Source organism: Tympanuchus pallidicinctus, unplaced genomic scaffold (genome assembly GCF_026119805.1).
Source record: "Tympanuchus pallidicinctus isolate F22 unplaced genomic scaffold, pur_lepc_1.0 scaffold1, whole genome shotgun sequence".
In the NCBI taxonomy this organism is placed as follows: Eukaryota; Metazoa; Chordata; class Aves; order Galliformes; family Phasianidae; genus Tympanuchus; species Tympanuchus pallidicinctus.
In genome coordinates, this window is record NW_026294618.1 from 67974785 (window position 1) to 67992835 (window position 18051).

General features: G+C 37.8%; 2 protein-coding genes across 2 annotated transcripts in view; one reads left to right on the top strand and one right to left on the bottom strand.

Annotated features, from left to right (window-relative positions):
• The window catches only part of TTLL2 (tubulin tyrosine ligase like 2), a 487337-nt gene that overhangs the window by 338118 nt on the left and 131168 nt on the right, over window positions 1–18051 (bottom strand). The window lies entirely within an intron of this gene.
• The window catches only part of KIF25 (kinesin family member 25), a 33600-nt gene that overhangs the window by 13105 nt on the left and 2444 nt on the right, over window positions 1–18051 (top strand). Inside the window, exons 8-13 of the mRNA XM_052696415.1 lie at window positions 2312–2379; window positions 5955–6029; window positions 9480–9629; window positions 10588–10764; window positions 14611–14762; window positions 16802–16996. Coding sequence (XP_052552375.1) covers window positions 2312–2379; window positions 5955–6029; window positions 9480–9629; window positions 10588–10764; window positions 14611–14762; window positions 16802–16996 — 817 coding nt within the window. The remainder of the gene's footprint in view (window positions 1–2311; window positions 2380–5954; window positions 6030–9479; window positions 9630–10587; window positions 10765–14610; window positions 14763–16801; window positions 16997–18051) is intronic.

The window sequence follows — 18051 nt, forward strand, 5'->3', positions numbered from 1 at the left end:
TAAGTTTATTCATTTTTCTATTTAAATTATGGCTGTTTTCCCCTCCACCTTTTTGGGGACAATGTTGTAATAGATCAGGTAGATACAGCATTAGTAGTTGGTTATATTATCACTCCCCAAGTGCTTATCACCACCCTTATCTACAGGTTTCTTCCCCGTTACTTTCCCTGTACAGGAAGCCCTTTAGGCTGTCCTTGTCTACCTCAGCGCTGTGTCTGCCTTGCAGTGGCGCTGCTGTAGAGTGATGTCCTTCAGAAGGAGGGCAATAGCCTCCAACAGATATGCAATAACAAGTGATGGGCAGTGATAATTATCACAGCTTGGTTTTGTGGCCATATGTCTATATCCACTCATTTAGATTTGCCTCATTTAAAATTATTGCTGTGCCTTACTGGTTTTCACTTACTGAAGAGTTCCCCAGGCTTGGGTGACAGGACAGCCTGTGAATGTTAATGAAATATTCATCTGTCATTTCAGTGGTTCATGTTGCCCTTAAAAAACTCGGGGCAGGAGTATTCTGTGGCTCTAAGATGGAAAGAATTGTTCTTCAGTGTTTGTGTGATAGAGCTGTGGATTTCATGCTCTACTGACAGGGAAAGCTGGTGAGGTTCCACAGCAGTTGCAGTGGATATGTTAGTCTGCAGTGATCTCCTGAGAAAGGAAGGGAATCATAAATGCTTATGTGAAACTTCTGCCACTTAACAATGATTTTGTTTCTGTATAATGCAAAAAAAAAAAATTTCTATCCCATTTCTAACATTTGTAGCAAAACCTTGTACTCATACCTGCCCTGTTGCTAAATTTGCCTACTGGAATGGATACATTAGTTCATGCTATAGCAAGTGTTGCCATCATTAGATTGATAATGATACACTTCTCCACAGAGAAAGACACACTTGTAACTTAGAAGAGAAGCAAATTGATTTTTGTTAGCCCCCTGCATGCAGGAGGCACTGTTATTCAGTCATTATTGGCTCAGCTCTTTACTACTTTACTCAGTGCCAATGCTATGTAGGTCACTCCAAAAGTAATGCCTCCTATTAATTTCCACCAAAAGTGCAACAGATACAAAGAGCACAATAACACTAGTTGCTAGAGCAAATTCTCTACGAAGCTACAAAGATTGTTGTTCAACAGTCACCACCATTAACTGTGCATTTTTGTTAGTGATGAACAAGAGCCTCCACAAAAATCTGCACCAGTGGAGATGACCCACTGTTTCTATGACCCACTGTTGTTCTGATGGCATTGTTGCTGAAATGCACCCCCCTCCACCTCACTGTGCTCACATCCACTGGTCTCCAGAAACACTCAGCAAGCGTCAGTGAATGTCAATGGGTGCCATTTTTTCTGCATGGAGGAATTCAGTGCCACACCTTTGCTTCATACGTGCTTCCATGTCAGACACCATTTTGTCAGACTGCCCCTCTTCTGCCATCCGTCACAGAGCAACAACATGTAATGGAATACTGATGGGAAGCTTCAATCTCTACTGCCATACCACCAACATCCACCTCTGATGTCATGGACTGACAAAATAAAATAGGAGACATTACTTTCAGAGCATCCATCCTGGTTTGAGGGATGAAAGTTTAACAGCCTGCTTGTTGGAAGAACAGTAAAAATTTCAGCACTTCCATCAAATGCTGTAACATAAGCACAAGTTAGTAAGCTAGGAAACCTCACTGAAAGAGATGAAGTATTTTATGTGCTGAAGAGATTCCAACTGAACTGTTGTAAGCACTCACACTTAATTCTTTACTTTTATCTACAGTTGAGCAAGATATGCCATGAGGAATTTGAAGGTCACACAATTTACTACTTACGGCATTCCAGACTTCTGTAATTTCTTTGCTAATCATTCAAAGAGCTGCTGACACATTTGTCCAGCTTACAAAACTGGTATGTAATCCATTTGGAAAGTGGATTCTACTAAAAAAAAAAACATGGAAATCTGGCAATTGTGTGACTTCAGTTCTTTCTCACAGTTGCAGAATAAAATGATATGCCAAGAAATTTGCATCTTCTGCCTCAATTCTAGGCACAAATATTTATGAAGACAATCTGATTAGAGTGGTGATTAGAGAGGTTGGATTTCTAGATGTCTGAGTTTTCTGGGCACGTAAGAAGCTTAGGTAATTGTTTGGATCTTTCTTATGAAATGTGCATATTTCGTGTTGGTTGTTTGTTAATCTGAATGTGTTCTAAGATCCTTACTTGTGGTCTTGCTAATTGACTGCAGTGCAGCAAATGTTTCTGTTTTATACACACGTTTGTGACATTAACTGTAAGTATTTTGTTCTTCTTGTAGGAAACTGTCCTTGTAAAGTGTAGCCGTCCCGGTCATGCACCAATAAACAAGACTTTTCAGTTTGAAAGGTGAGTAGACCCACGTAGCTGGAACATTTGTGTAGTGAAGGACAATTTTTGTAGCCACTAGTTGAAAGGAAATATTCTTTAAAAAATAAAAATAAAAATAAAATATAGGGAGAGAAAGAGAGAGAATAGTGGCATATTGAAAAAAGCTCCTCTGAGAGAATATCTGTGATGTGAGCACTTTCCTTGCAAGATGGCTGAAAACCCACATAAACAAATGTGAGAGATTTTGAATGCAGGAGTAGGAGAGAAGGGTTTTAGTTGGTCTTTCTGCCTTATTAGACTTATTAAACTTGATTGAAAGTCAAATGCATCCAACATGTATTGTATGGTCTAAATTAATGCTCAGAGCCAGTATCAGCTCAAACTGCTGTAGGTTGGCCTAATGCTGCCAGTAACTTGCTTTCTTTGAGGTGTCCTTCTAAGAAGCTGCCTTTTTTCTGCTCATGAAGCCTGAGGACTGCTGTTGTGTAGACTACCAAATGACTGAAAATTCTTGAGATAATGCAAATCTTGGGGAAGCTTTACTCACCTCAAAGGTTACAGGACTTCCTTGCCACAAGGCACATGCAACCTCTCACATGTTTGCGAAGTAATTCCTTTCACCCTCTCGCTGTGCCTAATGCAGACATACCAGTTGAAGTAAATGCAGAATAGTGCTGGAATTCAGTTCCACAGAGCAACACAGTTAATGGTGTTGACACTGGACTCCAGAGCTGCTGTGGCTCTGTACATGTGGTGCAGATCCTGATCATCAGGAAGCCAGTTAAAAAAAAAAAAGTAAATCCCCTAAAGAATGCTGTTCTTGGGGAATGTTTTTTCAGTGTCCCAGAACAGCTCTTTTTTATAAACAGAAGAGCATATGGTTCTTATGAACTCAAAAATGTTTATTTTTTTAGCAACATTTTATGGAACCAATAAATGTCAAAATATTTGATTTCAGCTCAGGAAGAAAATTCCAGCTTTCAGCATGTTATGCTTTTATAATTTTATTGGTGAATCAGTTAGCAAAATAAAAAGAAGCCTGGAATTTTCAAGGTGAAATTAACATCAATCATTACACAGGGGCAAATCTGTCATCATTCTGATAAAAATAAATGGGCTTATGGAAATAGATTCTCTGGATTTGCTGCATCTTTCCTGGTCTCAGATAGCTAATTGTCTTCCATGCCTTTAGCCACTCTGATTACAGTGTAGCATAAACCAGTTGAAGCCAAACTGAAAATACTTCATTTCAGCGTTGGTAGAATTCGAAGCACGGGAGTTAAGGAGAGGCAGTAAAAAAACCTTTAGGAAGTTGAGTAAATATTTGGAGTAATTATTGTAACATTGAACCCCATGCCTTTCCTCTGAACCACTACACCTACCTGAACCTGGCATAGTGAGCTACAGCTATGCTGATTTGTGGTGAAAGCACAGCCCTCTAAAACTGGCTGAGTTTAGCTTTAGCTGTGGCTGGTGACAACGTTTGCAAAGAGCCAAAGCCCTAAGTTGCAACTGAAGACAAATTTTTAATGTTCTTATCTCATAAATACCTTTTAAGTTTGGTGGCTTGGTTGTTGTTGTTTTTGTTTTTTAATGCAGTAGCTCTGAGGGAGATGTTTTGCTGTGTTAAGAAAAAGGTATCATTCCAACACAAATTGAATTACAGCCTGGGTTGGTTAAAATACAGGATTTGTGCTAATGAATATTTCATTGATTGCAGATGATAAATGAAGCAGAGAAAAGTGTCTGGAAGCGCTTTTGCTCTTGTACTGACCTTGAAGATGTTATGTGCAAAGCTTATAGAAACATATCCTTGTACGCATGCAAAGCAAGGATGGAGTATTGCTATTCAGTGTCTGTGTCCTCCCAGTAAGAACTGTGCCACCTCTCTGTGCGTTTGTTGGTTTCTCAGTTTAGCATGACAGCATGTCAGTGGAATGGCAAAACAAGCAGCATTTGTCCATCAAGCCAGAAAAGTGCTCATATCCTGATTAAAGAGAGTACGTTTTCATACAGCTTACAATTAGACTGTGGAACACATTGCCACAGGATGTTACTCCAGGCCAAGAATTCAGAAACATGAAAAAGAAACTGAATGCTAATGCTAATCATATTTGTTTTTTTTTGAAGCAAAGATTCAACTCATGTTTCAGCTTTGAGATCAGTTTGCAGCTCTATTATTAGGCAGAGATGAGTTACTCTGTGTCCCACCACCATAGTGTTTTTTACTTCTTCTTGCCATTGTCAGGAGCAAAATATTGAAGTGGTTTATGTCTAATTCTGCATCTGTTCATCAGCGATCCCTCTGTACAGTCATATTTATGGAGAACACAAATACAAAATCTATGTTTGTGCAGTCTATGGGCTGTAGTGATCAGATCCTGGTCTACATACAAAGAGCACTTTGAATAAATGCTAAAGAGCCAACCATGTTCACCATTCAGTTAAACTTCTAGCGTCATGTATTAGAGCCAAGGGTACCAGTATACTATAGACACAGGAAAGTAACTATACTTTGTAATCTTTGCTGCTACCAAAATTCCTGTTATTTATTTGGCTGTAACAAATAAAAAGCACACACCACTGACTGGAAAACAGAGTTTAACAGAAAACAACAAGAAAAACATGGCAACAGAAAGACAGCAGAAGAGGAAGTTTTTTCCAAAGAAAAAGATTCATACCTCAAATTTGTAAGTGTTGGCTATGATACTCATGTTGCAGATTTGCACCATCTTCTATAAGCCGCATTTGTTGGTGACTGTGTTCTTGTGGAGGATACTTTTTTTGTATGCTAGAGAAGCAATGAATGAATTAGGATGCCTATGTTTTATAATCATCATTTCTTCCTTTTAATGATTTCTTATCTTCAGGTATTGAGGTTTATGTCTGAGAAAGTTGGAGGAAAATTTTCTTTGAAGAGCCCTGTGTTGCCTTCTTTGTTTTTTGAATGTGAAAAAATTTTTGCAGTGGTTTTACACCTTATTGTTTTGGCCCACAACTTATATTGGCATTGCTCTTTTTCTAATAACTTAATCCATTTAATTGTCTTTCTTTCACTTTAAAACTTACTTGGAAGTATGCATCATGACTCCAAAAAAGCAGGAGAGATCCTTGGAGTTCTAATTTACAGTCTGCTGGACTGCAACACAAAAGAAAAACAACCAAAAATCTTCTTTGGTGAATTCTGACCTCTCTCCTGCTTCAAGATTCTCTTCTGTAACGTGCCAGAGGTACATCACACATTCCTAATCAACCTCTGGGACATGTTAATGCATCACTTTTTTTTCCCTCTAGCCAATTGAACAAAGTAGTGGCTTCCAAGGACGCTCAACTCTTCCTCATCACCTTTTGATTTCCTGCCATAGGAAGTCAGGTTTAGAGCAGCAGTGAGTAGTGCTGGTCTGCCAGCTTCATATTGCCAAGCTAAATAGTTTTTTGTTTTTTTTTTAACTCAATCTGTAAGTGCTACTGTCACAGAAATGTCAGCAGGGCACAAGCTTTATATCATAGGCCTACATTTTCCTTTGTTTGTGCTCCTCAATTATGCCAATGTACGTACCTACATCTTTTCTTCACTGCACTTTGCTCCTCAGGGTTTACGGTGTTACTGAGACTCAAGACACAGTGTTTGCAGACGTGGCCCCTTTGCTAACATCTCTCTTGGACGGGTAAGTTAAAAGGTGGGAGTAAAAAAGCTAAATGGCAATTCTCTACTGAAATTCATCCCTCAAGAAGGGTTACTTAACAGAGGCTGTCCTGCTGTGTTCTAAAGCTTTTCAGCTCAGTTTTCTTGTTTTCTTTCTAATGAACACTGAGTGAAAATTGTTTCCCTATATAAAAAGAGAAAAAAGTGTCTACAAAAAGTAGCATGACAGACAAATTTGGGGGAAAAAAAATATATAGTTTTTCCCTCTCCTTTCTGGCAAATTTAAGCATTGCTTCTGATGGAGGATGCCATCTTTTTTTCTTTGCTGTGATCTGGTAGAACACTGAAGTTTCCAAGTCACTTTTTCTTCCTGGTAGTTAAAAGCAGCCCAGAAAAGACCTATCAGGGTGCTTTAAATATTGTGAAACCCCAGGCAACCATTCATACATGCCACAATAGGACCTAAGGGCTGTTTGGGGGCAAGAAGACACCTATTTGGCCCATAAGGCACTATTCTATTTTATCTATTTTATCCATATATATTTTATAGTGTGGACGACCACAGTTGAGCAACCTTGGGATCACTAGGTTGGAGGAGTTTGGAAAAGTCCATATAACCACTGTTTTTATCTCTCTAATTTTTCCTTTTGCAGTGAATGTAAGTTTGTTTTGGCTCAGTGCATTGCCTACATGTATTTGGACATATCTAAAAATACCTTGATCTGCTCTACTTGCCACTTTCTAATTTGCACAATGAAAGGATTCCATCCTAAAGTTGGGAATTTTATATTCACTTAGGAAATGTTCTGTTATTGAGAACAAAAAACTATCTTGTTCTTCTAGAAGGGGCATTTAAACAGAAGCAGGTTTTCGGAGGACAGACTGCATACTAGCCATGTTTCTGAGCAGCATTCCCATTGTAAATGTGAAACAAACTCTCACTTGGTTGGAACCTTGAACCTTTTTTGCTGCTCCAAAGTGGACTGAAATAACTTTAAGCTTAAGTAGGAAGGAGCAGTCCACTCCTTTTCTTTATTTTTCTTTTCTTTTTATTTTTTTAATGACTTGTTTCTTTTTCTTTTTCTTTTTTTTTAGTATAAATATCCAGGGAGAAGAGATCATTCCATATGCAAAGCAGATAAAGTACATCAAGCTTCTGAGTTTTCAGTTAGCAATACAGGGCCAGCAAGGAACTAAGATAACATTTTCTCTTGTTTCATAACATTGAAGATTCAACCTTATTTATTTTAAGGAAGGATAAATTTCTCCTTTAATTTCCATTAATAGTGATAACTTTCCTCCTAGGGATAACTTTCCAGTTTTGAACAGCCCTACTCTTTTCAGGAGAGCAGTATTGTGAAAGTGTTGGTAATCTAATTTGACAAGAAGATCTTTTCTAAACAATAATATAACTAATGAAGTAGTGTGGAAAAAGGGAAATGTTGGGGGTACATAGGAGAATCATAAACAGAAAATCTCAAATTAGAAGCCTGAGGTTAGAAGCGGCTTCATGCTCTGTTTGAAATGGTTATGTTGGGAACAGAACATCAACAAAGTGAACTAAATAAATGTAAATTAGTCTTCTTTTGCTGCTTGTCCTCATGTTGAATCACCCAACAATTCATTCTCTCTTGTGTCTTCTTCAGATATAATACAGGTCTGGATAGTTTCAGTTCCTTTGGACTTACCAAAATACCATTTTGACTTTGGCAGAGAGATTGTCACTGGCTTTATTAATTATTTGTATCTTTACAATTACTAGCACCAGACTACTTAGCTTATGATCATATCACCTGTATCTCGTCAGAACCATTTCGACTAACACAAACTGTGAAGGGGAATTTAAGTATCTGCACTATATGGAAGTCGAAAGACTTCTGAGAAGACTTCCATTTTCTTTTTCCTATGGACAAAAGCCACTTGCAGACTTCTGGCTCCCTTTTTGGTTCCAGAGATCTCTCTTTGATTTTGAAGAGGCACTGGAAGGCTCAGGGAGCTAAGACTTGGCCAGGCAGTGTGCACTACGGAGCTGAACTATGAAAATCACTCATTCTTAGTCTAGCTGAAGTCTATCAAAATTGTTGGAATTTTTTCCATTGTCATAAATGCAAGCAGAATTAGGTCTAAAATGAATACTTAGGGATATCCGTTCTTTCAGATTTACAGTTCCAATTTGTAACACATTTTGCTCTTTATTTTCAGTTACAGTTCTCTCCTTTACTTTGTCATATCAGTGTCTAGACTTCCAGTTTATACTCTTTGCATCCTAAAGATTAGGGGAAACTTAATCATAGGTTCACTGACTGCAGCTTTGTCTCCACATTCCCAGCAGAGATATGAAGGAATTTGTTGCGTTGCCTACATTGCTTTCTAACAAAATAAGGCCTTATTAGTAATCCTCTAAAAGAATTGCTTCTAGATATGTTTAATATGAAAAAAAAACAAAAAACACCACAGCCAAACAAACAAAAAAAAGAAACCCTGCAAATATATTTCTCTGCAGTGGTAATATAAGGATTTGATGACCAAAAACCATACATCTAAAACAATTAGATGAGGGGTATTCATTGAAATTTGCTGGCATGTATTTGAAATAATATTTTTTGATACGAGGAAAAGCATCAGATAACCAAAAGCAGCTGTTCAGGTCTGCCACAGAGGAGCTAGAGCTTAAGCAGTAAAATTATGTTCTTTTCCAAGGAAGAAGCAAACCTATTTTTGCAGCTCTGGCAGAGGAGAAAATCCAGCATACTGCAGAGCACTTCCAGTGCATGGAGTCTTCTGAAGTTATGTCTCTGAACAAATAAGAAAGATAAATAGATGTCCATTTTCACCTTCTATAGGTCCATAATGTAGCAGTTCCTCTCACCATTACTCCAGAGTAGCCTCTATATTTATGCTTCTATGGAAACTTATCCAATGCCTTTGGCTTAAGATTTTTGCTTTTTATTGCTAGAGCTGTCTAACCTTTTCCAGTGGCTGAGGGCTCTGACTGAGGACTTCATCTGAAAAGACTGTGAGAGCTGAAGAGTTTACTGCTCCCAGCTGTTAAGATGTTTGTGCTGCAGTCTGCAGCATAGCATGTCAGACAAATCAAATGCAGCAGTGGTTTACTTTAAAATGCTGTACTGTAAACAGGAGTGGTTCAGGAGCTGATTAACAAGCAGCTCAGCAGTACATGAACTGGAAGTTGGACAGACAGGAGATTTAACCTCATCAATCACTCCCAGCTAAGCATCCCTGTCTTTGTCAGTTACTTGCCCTTCAAATTTGGTTAAAAAATAAAACCTGTATAACAGTTGTTATGAGCAGTACTTTAATTTGTCAGATTCTGAGAGCTCCAGAAAGAAAGCTACAGGTGTGGCATATATTTATCCTTTCAATTAGTGTTCCCAAGTTGTTAGACTCTAAACTTGGTACCTTTCCCAGTTTTGATAATGGTAAAATTAATGAAGGCCCTTTTGAATTTCAGGTACAATGTCTGTATAATGGCTTATGGGCAGACTGGAAGTGGGAAAACATACACAATGTTGGGACCGCAGTTAGAAAAGAACCTTACGTTTGTGGATGAAGATGAATCGGAGCTTGGAATTATTCCTCGTGCTACCCAGGAACTGTTCAGGTAATACTGATCTGATAATATCAACCTAAGCAATGGATGCTTACAGACTTTTCACCTTAAACTTTACAGAAAGGATGAAATGTTTGTAATGTATTTATTGTTACAGCTTTTAGCTTCACAGTTACTGTTCCTAGTATTTCTGGCTGCCATTTTGTATTTGAGATCTGACACTGATTTCTAACCTCTAGCTTAGCCTGTTTTAAGACCATGCAATTTCACTGTGTACATATGTCCGGCTTTCAGATTCCTATGACTTTTCAATATATTTCAATTATAGTAGCACAAACTGAAAAGAAATTAAAAGAAGTCCTTACCAGTTCTGTGAAATGGACAGTTGAAATAGGTGAAAAGGATCTAGACTAGAGCTCAGTCCTGAACAAATGATAATTACATTTTAAACCATGATCTGTTTTCACTTTGAGAATGCTTCTCACCTAGATTTTTTTAGATGAACCTCATGTGTGATATGAACTGATGTTGTAATAGAAGAGCCCTTTGGTTTTTATTCAGCTACGCTGATTTATTTTGGAAAAAGGTGTAAGCTAAATTGAAAGAGCCGGTTTTGTATCAGAATAATGGTGTTTAGCTGGTAGTATGGAATCTCTTATCTGTTAATTGCTTGCACTCTGGCAGAGTTATCATATCTTGAGCTCTAAACGCAGTCACCTTCAGCAGAGAAATAGCATGAAAAAACCTTGAGGAGGGAGTGGGATTAGAGGAGAAAAAAAATTGAAGCTGGCAATGCTGTTTGGAAAATGAATGTTTTGATTCTTCAGCTTAACATTAGCATCTGGGTGAGGCAAAGTTCTGATTGTTGATAATTAATAAGCAGTTTTATCAGAACGTCGATTAGATTACAATTAAAGAACAATTCTATTTTTACTGATTGTTCACTTGAGGTTTGATTTCAGCCTTTTCTGGTTTCATTCATTCGCTTTATTCTACTTTTATTCTCCAGACTTATTTCAGAAAAGCCACCAGAAAGTTACTGGGTTGAGGTTTCTGTTGTAGAAGTGTATAATAATGAAATTTTTGATCTTCTGGCCAAAGACAGTTGTGGAAAAGTATTTGGCATCAAACGTGACGTTGTCACAACCAGAGAAGGAAAGAGTGATGTTCCATTGCTTACATATGAGTGAGTACACAATTTCATCCTTATCATCCAATCATGACTGAATGTTAACATGATGCCTAGCTCTCCATAATTCCACTACAGACATCAGAATTTGCTTCGAAACTGTGAGTCCTTAGCATATGCAAAAGAAAATATTGGATGCTTCCTTCTGCTTCCATTACCTCAGTCAATTAGGCTGCAAATGTCAAAATACTTTCAGCATTAACAATACAATTATTTTTGGTTAAAATTCTGCATTAGCAACTTTGATTCTTATTTACTCATCGCAATGGCAAAGGGAGACCTAAAGAAATTAAGGCTGAAGTTGTACTTACTTTGATTTTTTCTTGCATGTATGTCCTGAGTATTACAAAACTTTGTTCTAGTGCACACGGGAATAATTTTGGATGTTACATTCACGTAGTGTTCAAAGTAAATTCTTCTTAAACATAAAACCCCTTGGCTAATTAGATGACAAAAATATTGTGCTTATATCAATTTCTGCATTAACAAGAGTGAGTCTGTTTCAGATATTTTAGTAATAGATGTTTTGCTTATGTTGGTATTAAGTCAACATTAATGCTGCAGCATTAATTAATGCATTAATGAAGTCAGCACTTGTGGCACTGTCCAGTGGAATTAAGCTATTGGCCTGCTCTCTGTGAGTACTTAGAATGTGAACAGATCCCAAAAATGCACATTTCTGCTTGTGCACAACAGGGAGACGCAGAAACTTAGAAAAAATATTCCATTCTTTTGATAGATAAATAAATAAGTTTGTGAAAAGAAAAAACTCGCCCTAGTGACATGTTAAGTGCAGTATGAGAGTGTTTTATGTTTCTGGGGGAAGAATGATGTTTTTCTGCACTTCTCTATCAAGATGCTTGTCACAATCTAAACTATACTTTTCCTTGTCTCTGTGTTAAAACAAAATGCATCTTCAGTAGGAAGGCAGCACTTTTATCTCGTGGGACACAATCACATAAGCAGTGATTGTTCACGTGAGTTCACACTGTTCTCTAAAAGCCTTGATAAAAATACAACAATGTTCTGGTGGGTCACGCAGACATACTTCTGTCCTACCTAGTGATATGCACTGCATTTTCTGGCCATTGAGCTGCTCATAGAAAATTGAATGCCAGAGAAGTCAAAATGCCTTTCTTCACCCTGGGAACTATATAAATCTCCTTTCTTTCTATGAAATAATAATCACTGTAATACTGTTGGAGAGTTTAACATTTTTCTCTGGGGTATGTCTGCTCTTCTTGAGGTTAAATATGATTTCCAGACAAATTCTGCACCCTTGATTACACTCTGTACGCTTCATAAGAGCATGGTATGAATTAAAAATGAACGGAGCTTGAAGTGATGAATCCTCTTGCCATCTCTTTGTATTATGCTGCATGGTGGGTTTTTCTAGGTTTGTGTTCTTGGATTTCCCCAGCTGTGGCTCTCCTCCAACTCTTAGCATCTGGTTAAGTCTCTGTCAGTAAAAAGAAAAACTCCTTCAGAAATGAGTGGTATGGAGCCTAACCTGTTTGTGCTGAATCTTTCTTGAAGAAGCTGATCTCCTTCTTTTGTCTAGAGAAGAAAAGAACAGTGTGACTCAGAAAAAAAAACAAAAAATAAAAAACAAAAAAAACCACGTTAACATACTGTGGTATTGTAGAAATTAACTTTTTAATAATTCTTAGTTATTGTATTTCAGTAATTAAGATGAAGTTCTGGATTAATTCCTAAAGAAAGCCTACGCGCTTTCCCCATGGAGATTTTTATAGTGTGCAAGTGACCCTTCTCTTTTCCTGGGCTTTGGAGAAGGGAGAGGTGAGGCATAGCTGGACTTGTGCCGCAGAGAAAGAAATTAGAATCTGCAGTAAGATTTCGTTTGTATTTCTAGTTCATAAAATTGATGCAGTATTTATCTCTCTCCATTTTAATTTATGGTAACGGAACCAGATGCCTGTAGCTAACCACCTCTTAAAAACATAATCAATAAATACTCTGTTAGAAAGCAAATATAAATTAGAATATGGGCTTGCATCTCAATTACAATGCAAGCAGCAAAGAAGTCCAATTCATAAACAAGCTATATTAATAATTACACAGAAAGGTTAATAAGAAAGAGCAAATCCAAACAAAAGGAACCACTGTATGAAGCCACCCAGCTGCCTGAAATCTAAAATAAACAGCTGATGCTTTGAATAAAAACACATCCTCATTTGTGATATTTCATCTAGAATATAGTGGCCTGCTGGATCTCACTGACTTACCATTAAAAAACAGTAGTTTCTTTCCTGCTAACATGTACATCCCCCTGCATCACAAAAACCTCAGTCTTTTTCTTCTTTTATGACTTAGTTGACTTTGGAGAATGCTCAGCATCAAATTTTTAACCTAACCATACTGGGGTTTCTCTTTGTAGAACGTGGTCCTGGCACGCATGGTACGTACAGCCCAGTAAGGCAGGAGAGGCTATTACCCTCAGTCCTGCTGAGAAGCTACCACCACTGCAAGCATGCAGCACTGTGCTGGGGATGTTCTTTACCTCCAAAGTCAACTGCAGCAGCCTAGTAGGTGACCAGCACTAACTGCATGCCCTGAGGCTTATCTTTTGCAAACTCCAGTTAAAGCACAGCAGTCCATTGCCTGAAGTCTGTTGCAGTCATTTAGCTCCTGCAGCCATGTTTTGGAGTGTAACTGAGCTACACAGGGAACTGCTTTTAAGTGGCTGCTTCTCTTTAAGTGTGTATAGGTACGGTGAAGCCAGGTGTTTTTCTCTTCTTCAGATGCCTTTGGTACAGCTCTTTGCTTTCTCTGTACTCTTCCAGTATGGCTCTTCATAGCATGAACTGTATTTGTGCCTAGTATGTTTTTTGCTGAAATCAGACAAATCTAAGGCAAGATGGCCTTGTCTTTTATCATATGCTCGCTTTTGCTGACTGCAGTGATACGGAACCAAGACTGTAGTGGGCAGTCTGTCACAAAGGGATTTAGGGATTCTGCTTTATTACAAGACTTTCAGTAACCAGGCTGGTATATGCAGCCATAATAATTTATATCCCCATTAAGAAACTAATGCTTAGGTGACAAAACTGGAGTGATTATTAAAGAAGGCAGTGACATGAAAGGAGAATAAAGGCAAATCTTGCATCATTTGTTTTTAACACTGCAAGCCTAGGAAAAATCATGGTGTTTTACTTAACCAATTGATTTCTTTGTCAGATTTTCTCCCCTCCAATAGGTTATATAAGCAGTATATCTTTCAACTGGAAAAGAAAACTGATAGCATAAGATAAAATTGTCTATAAAAACTTACACTTGACCGTTCTGACACTACTGAGTTCTACTGTTTGGCAAATAGCAACTCCAGCATTTTATCAAGGATTCTGGATTTAATTCCAAGCATGAGCTGCAGTTTCCAAAGGTTCATAATTATTTTTTTCCCACTTAATGCTCTGCCTCCAAAAAGAAGCAGAAGCTACCTTAACATCAATTCCACATCTGTAAAACCAAAGATGCCAGAAATATGTAAATCTGTCTTTCCATTTTTTTTTTCCCCCAGAGTGTGAAGAAGTAGAAATTTCAGTCACCCCCTAAAGCTGAGATACTGTATTTAAAAGACCTACAAGGTTGGCAGGATGCTTTCTTCTTCCTCAGCACTTCTGTTGCTAGATAACTCCTTATGAAAAAAGCCTATACAACAGCTCAAAACTGAGATTAGTTTTAAGAGGTAGAGTTAAGAATAGCACAGGGAGTTAGAAGACCAAGGAAGTGTAAAAGCTGAAATTCACATCTGAGCTGCCCGCTTTCTCATGTAATTTTTACTGTGAATCAGTTAAACCTTCTGCTTGTTTGTTTACTTCCCAGGACTGTTGCAAATGCATCTGAATTTTTGCACCTGGTTCTCAGAGGCCTACAGCTAAGAGTCAGGCACCCAACACTGGTGCATGCTCATTCCTCTCGTTCCCATCTGGTGGTTACGTTGACCATAACCACAATTGTCTCTGGAGATAATTTTGGTAAGTAATACTAAAATACACCAGTTGTTTCTGAAAAACATTCTCTAGCCTGTGAGGCTTTCATATTGCTCTTTCTTCCTTTTCTCAGTGCTTAATACATTCTCTCAGTTATTTTTCTTTAACTTCTAAATGCTATCTTAAAAAAATGACTGGTTTGATTTCTCACTGCTAAGGATTTTCTTAGAGGCTTTCATAGAAAGCTCTCACTTCACATCTCTTGACTTACAGAGTCTTTGGCATTTTATAGCATGAAATGGCTAATAAAGTAAATTTTATCAGTAAGATAAATACTCAAATAGAGTAGTTAAATCAGTTTGTATGATGTATCATTTAATTATTCCTCATAAATTTAAGATAAATCTAACCATATCTTTTAGGGGTCAGCGTAAACTGTCAGTGGGAAATTTTATTATTTTTTTTTTTTTTACCTGCTGCCTTGCAAAAAAGTCCCTTCCATTCAGAATGTCTTAAACTGTTAACAATAGGTCACTGTAGGAATAGACAACATAGTCATAGTATGACTAGTATGACTAGATGACTTAGTCATCTAATCCTGTACTTCTACTTTTCATTACCACACCAAGACTTACCAGTTTGTTGCTTTAGGAATAACTTTGGCTTTTGAGGGTTAACTTTGTTTTCTTTTGCTTATGTTGTAATTAGACTCTCTGTTTCCAGTGCCGTGGTCTGTCTCCTTCATACTCTCAAACAACAGTATGGTTCAAGAAAGTGGAAAATATTTAACATTTTTTCCCCTAGATTGCTATCGGAAATTAAACCGACAATATTAGCAAAACAGAACAAACAGTGCCCTCACTTACCTGCTGCCCTTGCCAAAAGACACAGTTGCTTCACATGTTGCAGTTTTAACATTCCAGATGTTAGCTCTAGCCAGTTCCAGATTCTTGTCAATCAGGCAGATGTTACTTCTCAAAGCACAGTGTTTGCAGTGTAGCACAACAGCCGTCTTGTCTAGTCCAGGCTTCCCTTTGCCATTTCTACATTCAACACTATGACACCATATTGTCTGGCAACAGAAGACTACAGATATGTCTAATTTATGGTGAATGCAGATGGAGGTGAGAAATAGAGAAAAAAGCAGCACTGCAAATGGGATCTCACTTGTAGCAGTGTGTAATATTTACAGTGACCAATTCTGGATCTAGGTGTAACTGTCATATCTCAAAAGTGGAGATCTAAAATCACTAAATATAATGTTTTAAAGCCTGTGACTAGTTGTGCACAGAAAACTACAGATGATTAATAGTTTTGTTGCAAATCTTCTAGCACTATGTTTCAGAAATGTCTATTGTTTGAGGAGAGCAGTTACTTTGCTTCTTCATCTCAGACTAAGGATAAAGAACATCTATTTTTTAATTACACTGTCTGTCTCTGCAACCCAGTTCAGTCTGCTCTTTACTGAAGTTTTGCAGCTGTAAACTTCGTATTATTGCAAGTAGACTCTTAAGTCCTCTGGATGGATTCTCCTGTCTCTGTTACTTTTAACAGACTGTGCGCCAGAAGGCCCTAAGCCCTGTCTTTACATCCTGCTAAGGACACAACCAAAGAGGCAGGATGAACCTTTTCCCTTTTTCTTCTTTTACTTCAGAACACCATCAGAGAGTGTATCAAATGCTTAGAAATAAGGCTTTAGAGCTTATTGCTCCCAAATATCAAATAAGACAAGAAAAAGTACCTCTTAATGTCTTTAGTGTATTCCTGTGTCTCGTCTCCCACACTGAAGTGTGAGTGATGGGGATGTTACATACAGTACAATCTATAACAAGCCTTCTTACCAAAAGGCATGATGGTTTTGATAAGGAAAGCCTTAAACAAGACTGAAAAAGTCATACAGCCAGTCCATGCCATTGATTCTGGCTCATACAACATTTCAGTTAGAACAGCCTGAAAAAGCAAATATTGTAGTCCCCATTGATAACCAATTTCCAGTGCCAGTGAGAAGCTGGAGATTCAGTGGTTTTTTTTTTTAGTTTTTTAGGTTTGTTTTAATTTTTATTTTTTGTCCTCCAATCAAACAGGTACTTCATGTGAAGATGAACAAATCAATCAAAGACTGAATAAAGAGGTTTCCTGCACCTATTCACAAAAAAGAGACAGTAAATCTACCTCTTCTTCCAGAGCCTCTTCACCAGCACAACTTGAAGCAGCTGAGAAACTGAAGCAAGTCAAAACTAGGCTGCAGCTGGTAGATCTGGCTGGCAGTGAATGTGTAGGTAAGCAAACATGTCTGTTTATGACAAAGCTGTTAGAAATGGTGGGCATGGATCCTCCCAGATCTGAATTAAAACATTTCTCTTTAGCATTTTATGTATGTAGGGATACGTGCTACCCTGCTTTCACACAACAGATCCTGGCATAAAAGAAACACTGACAGCTGATTGTTCCAGTTTGAGGCTGGTATGGTTTTAACTGAAAAAGCCAATTGTATGCCTGAAAGAAACCCAGGGCATTTACCCCATCATGGGTGTATTATTGGTTCAGACTAGTTTTATTAGGCCCACTTTTCTATGCTGAAAATTACCAGGCCTTTGTACAGAAATGTTTAAAGTGCATAAATTATTTAAATACTACATTTCCGCAATAATTGATATCACTATTTTTCTGACTTACTGCGGAGAAAGTCTTGAAGGAAGTTAGTACAGAAAAGAAAATATTGTGTTTGTTGTTTCTTTAAAACGTTTTCTTCCTCCTCCCCTCTTTTACACACACAATAATTTCAGAAACTTGATTATTTCCTAAAGGGCAAGATTGCTTACCAAGAAAAGCCATGCAGCCAAATGTACCATTCCAGAAATAATGTTTTGATAACTGAACCAGTATTATGAAAGAGTCCTTTACATTACTGCCAAGAATTCTTGCTGTTCTTCACTGTTAAACTTTTGTTCTACAGAAAAGCCTAATATAATACAATACTTTTTTCATCTGCTCTGAGCACTGGAAATTGTTTGGTAAACATGTAATTGAGCAATACTGAGGGGGTTTGCTCTCTCAGTTCAACCAGGACAAACATTTACTTGGTTTAGGGCTCTGCAGGCTCACTTACACATCCGTATTAGATGTGGCCCAGCACATGTGGTAGACTAACCTCTGCCATTTGTCTGCATTGGTGGAGACTTGAAAATGCTGGACTTACTCTGATGAAAGGGAGGGACAGCTAACAACTCATAATTGTTTCAAAATGTAGACAAATAAGTGAGCAGAAGTACAGCAAACATCACACACACTGAAGCAACTGACCTTGCTAGCTCTATAGCCATCCTGGGTCATT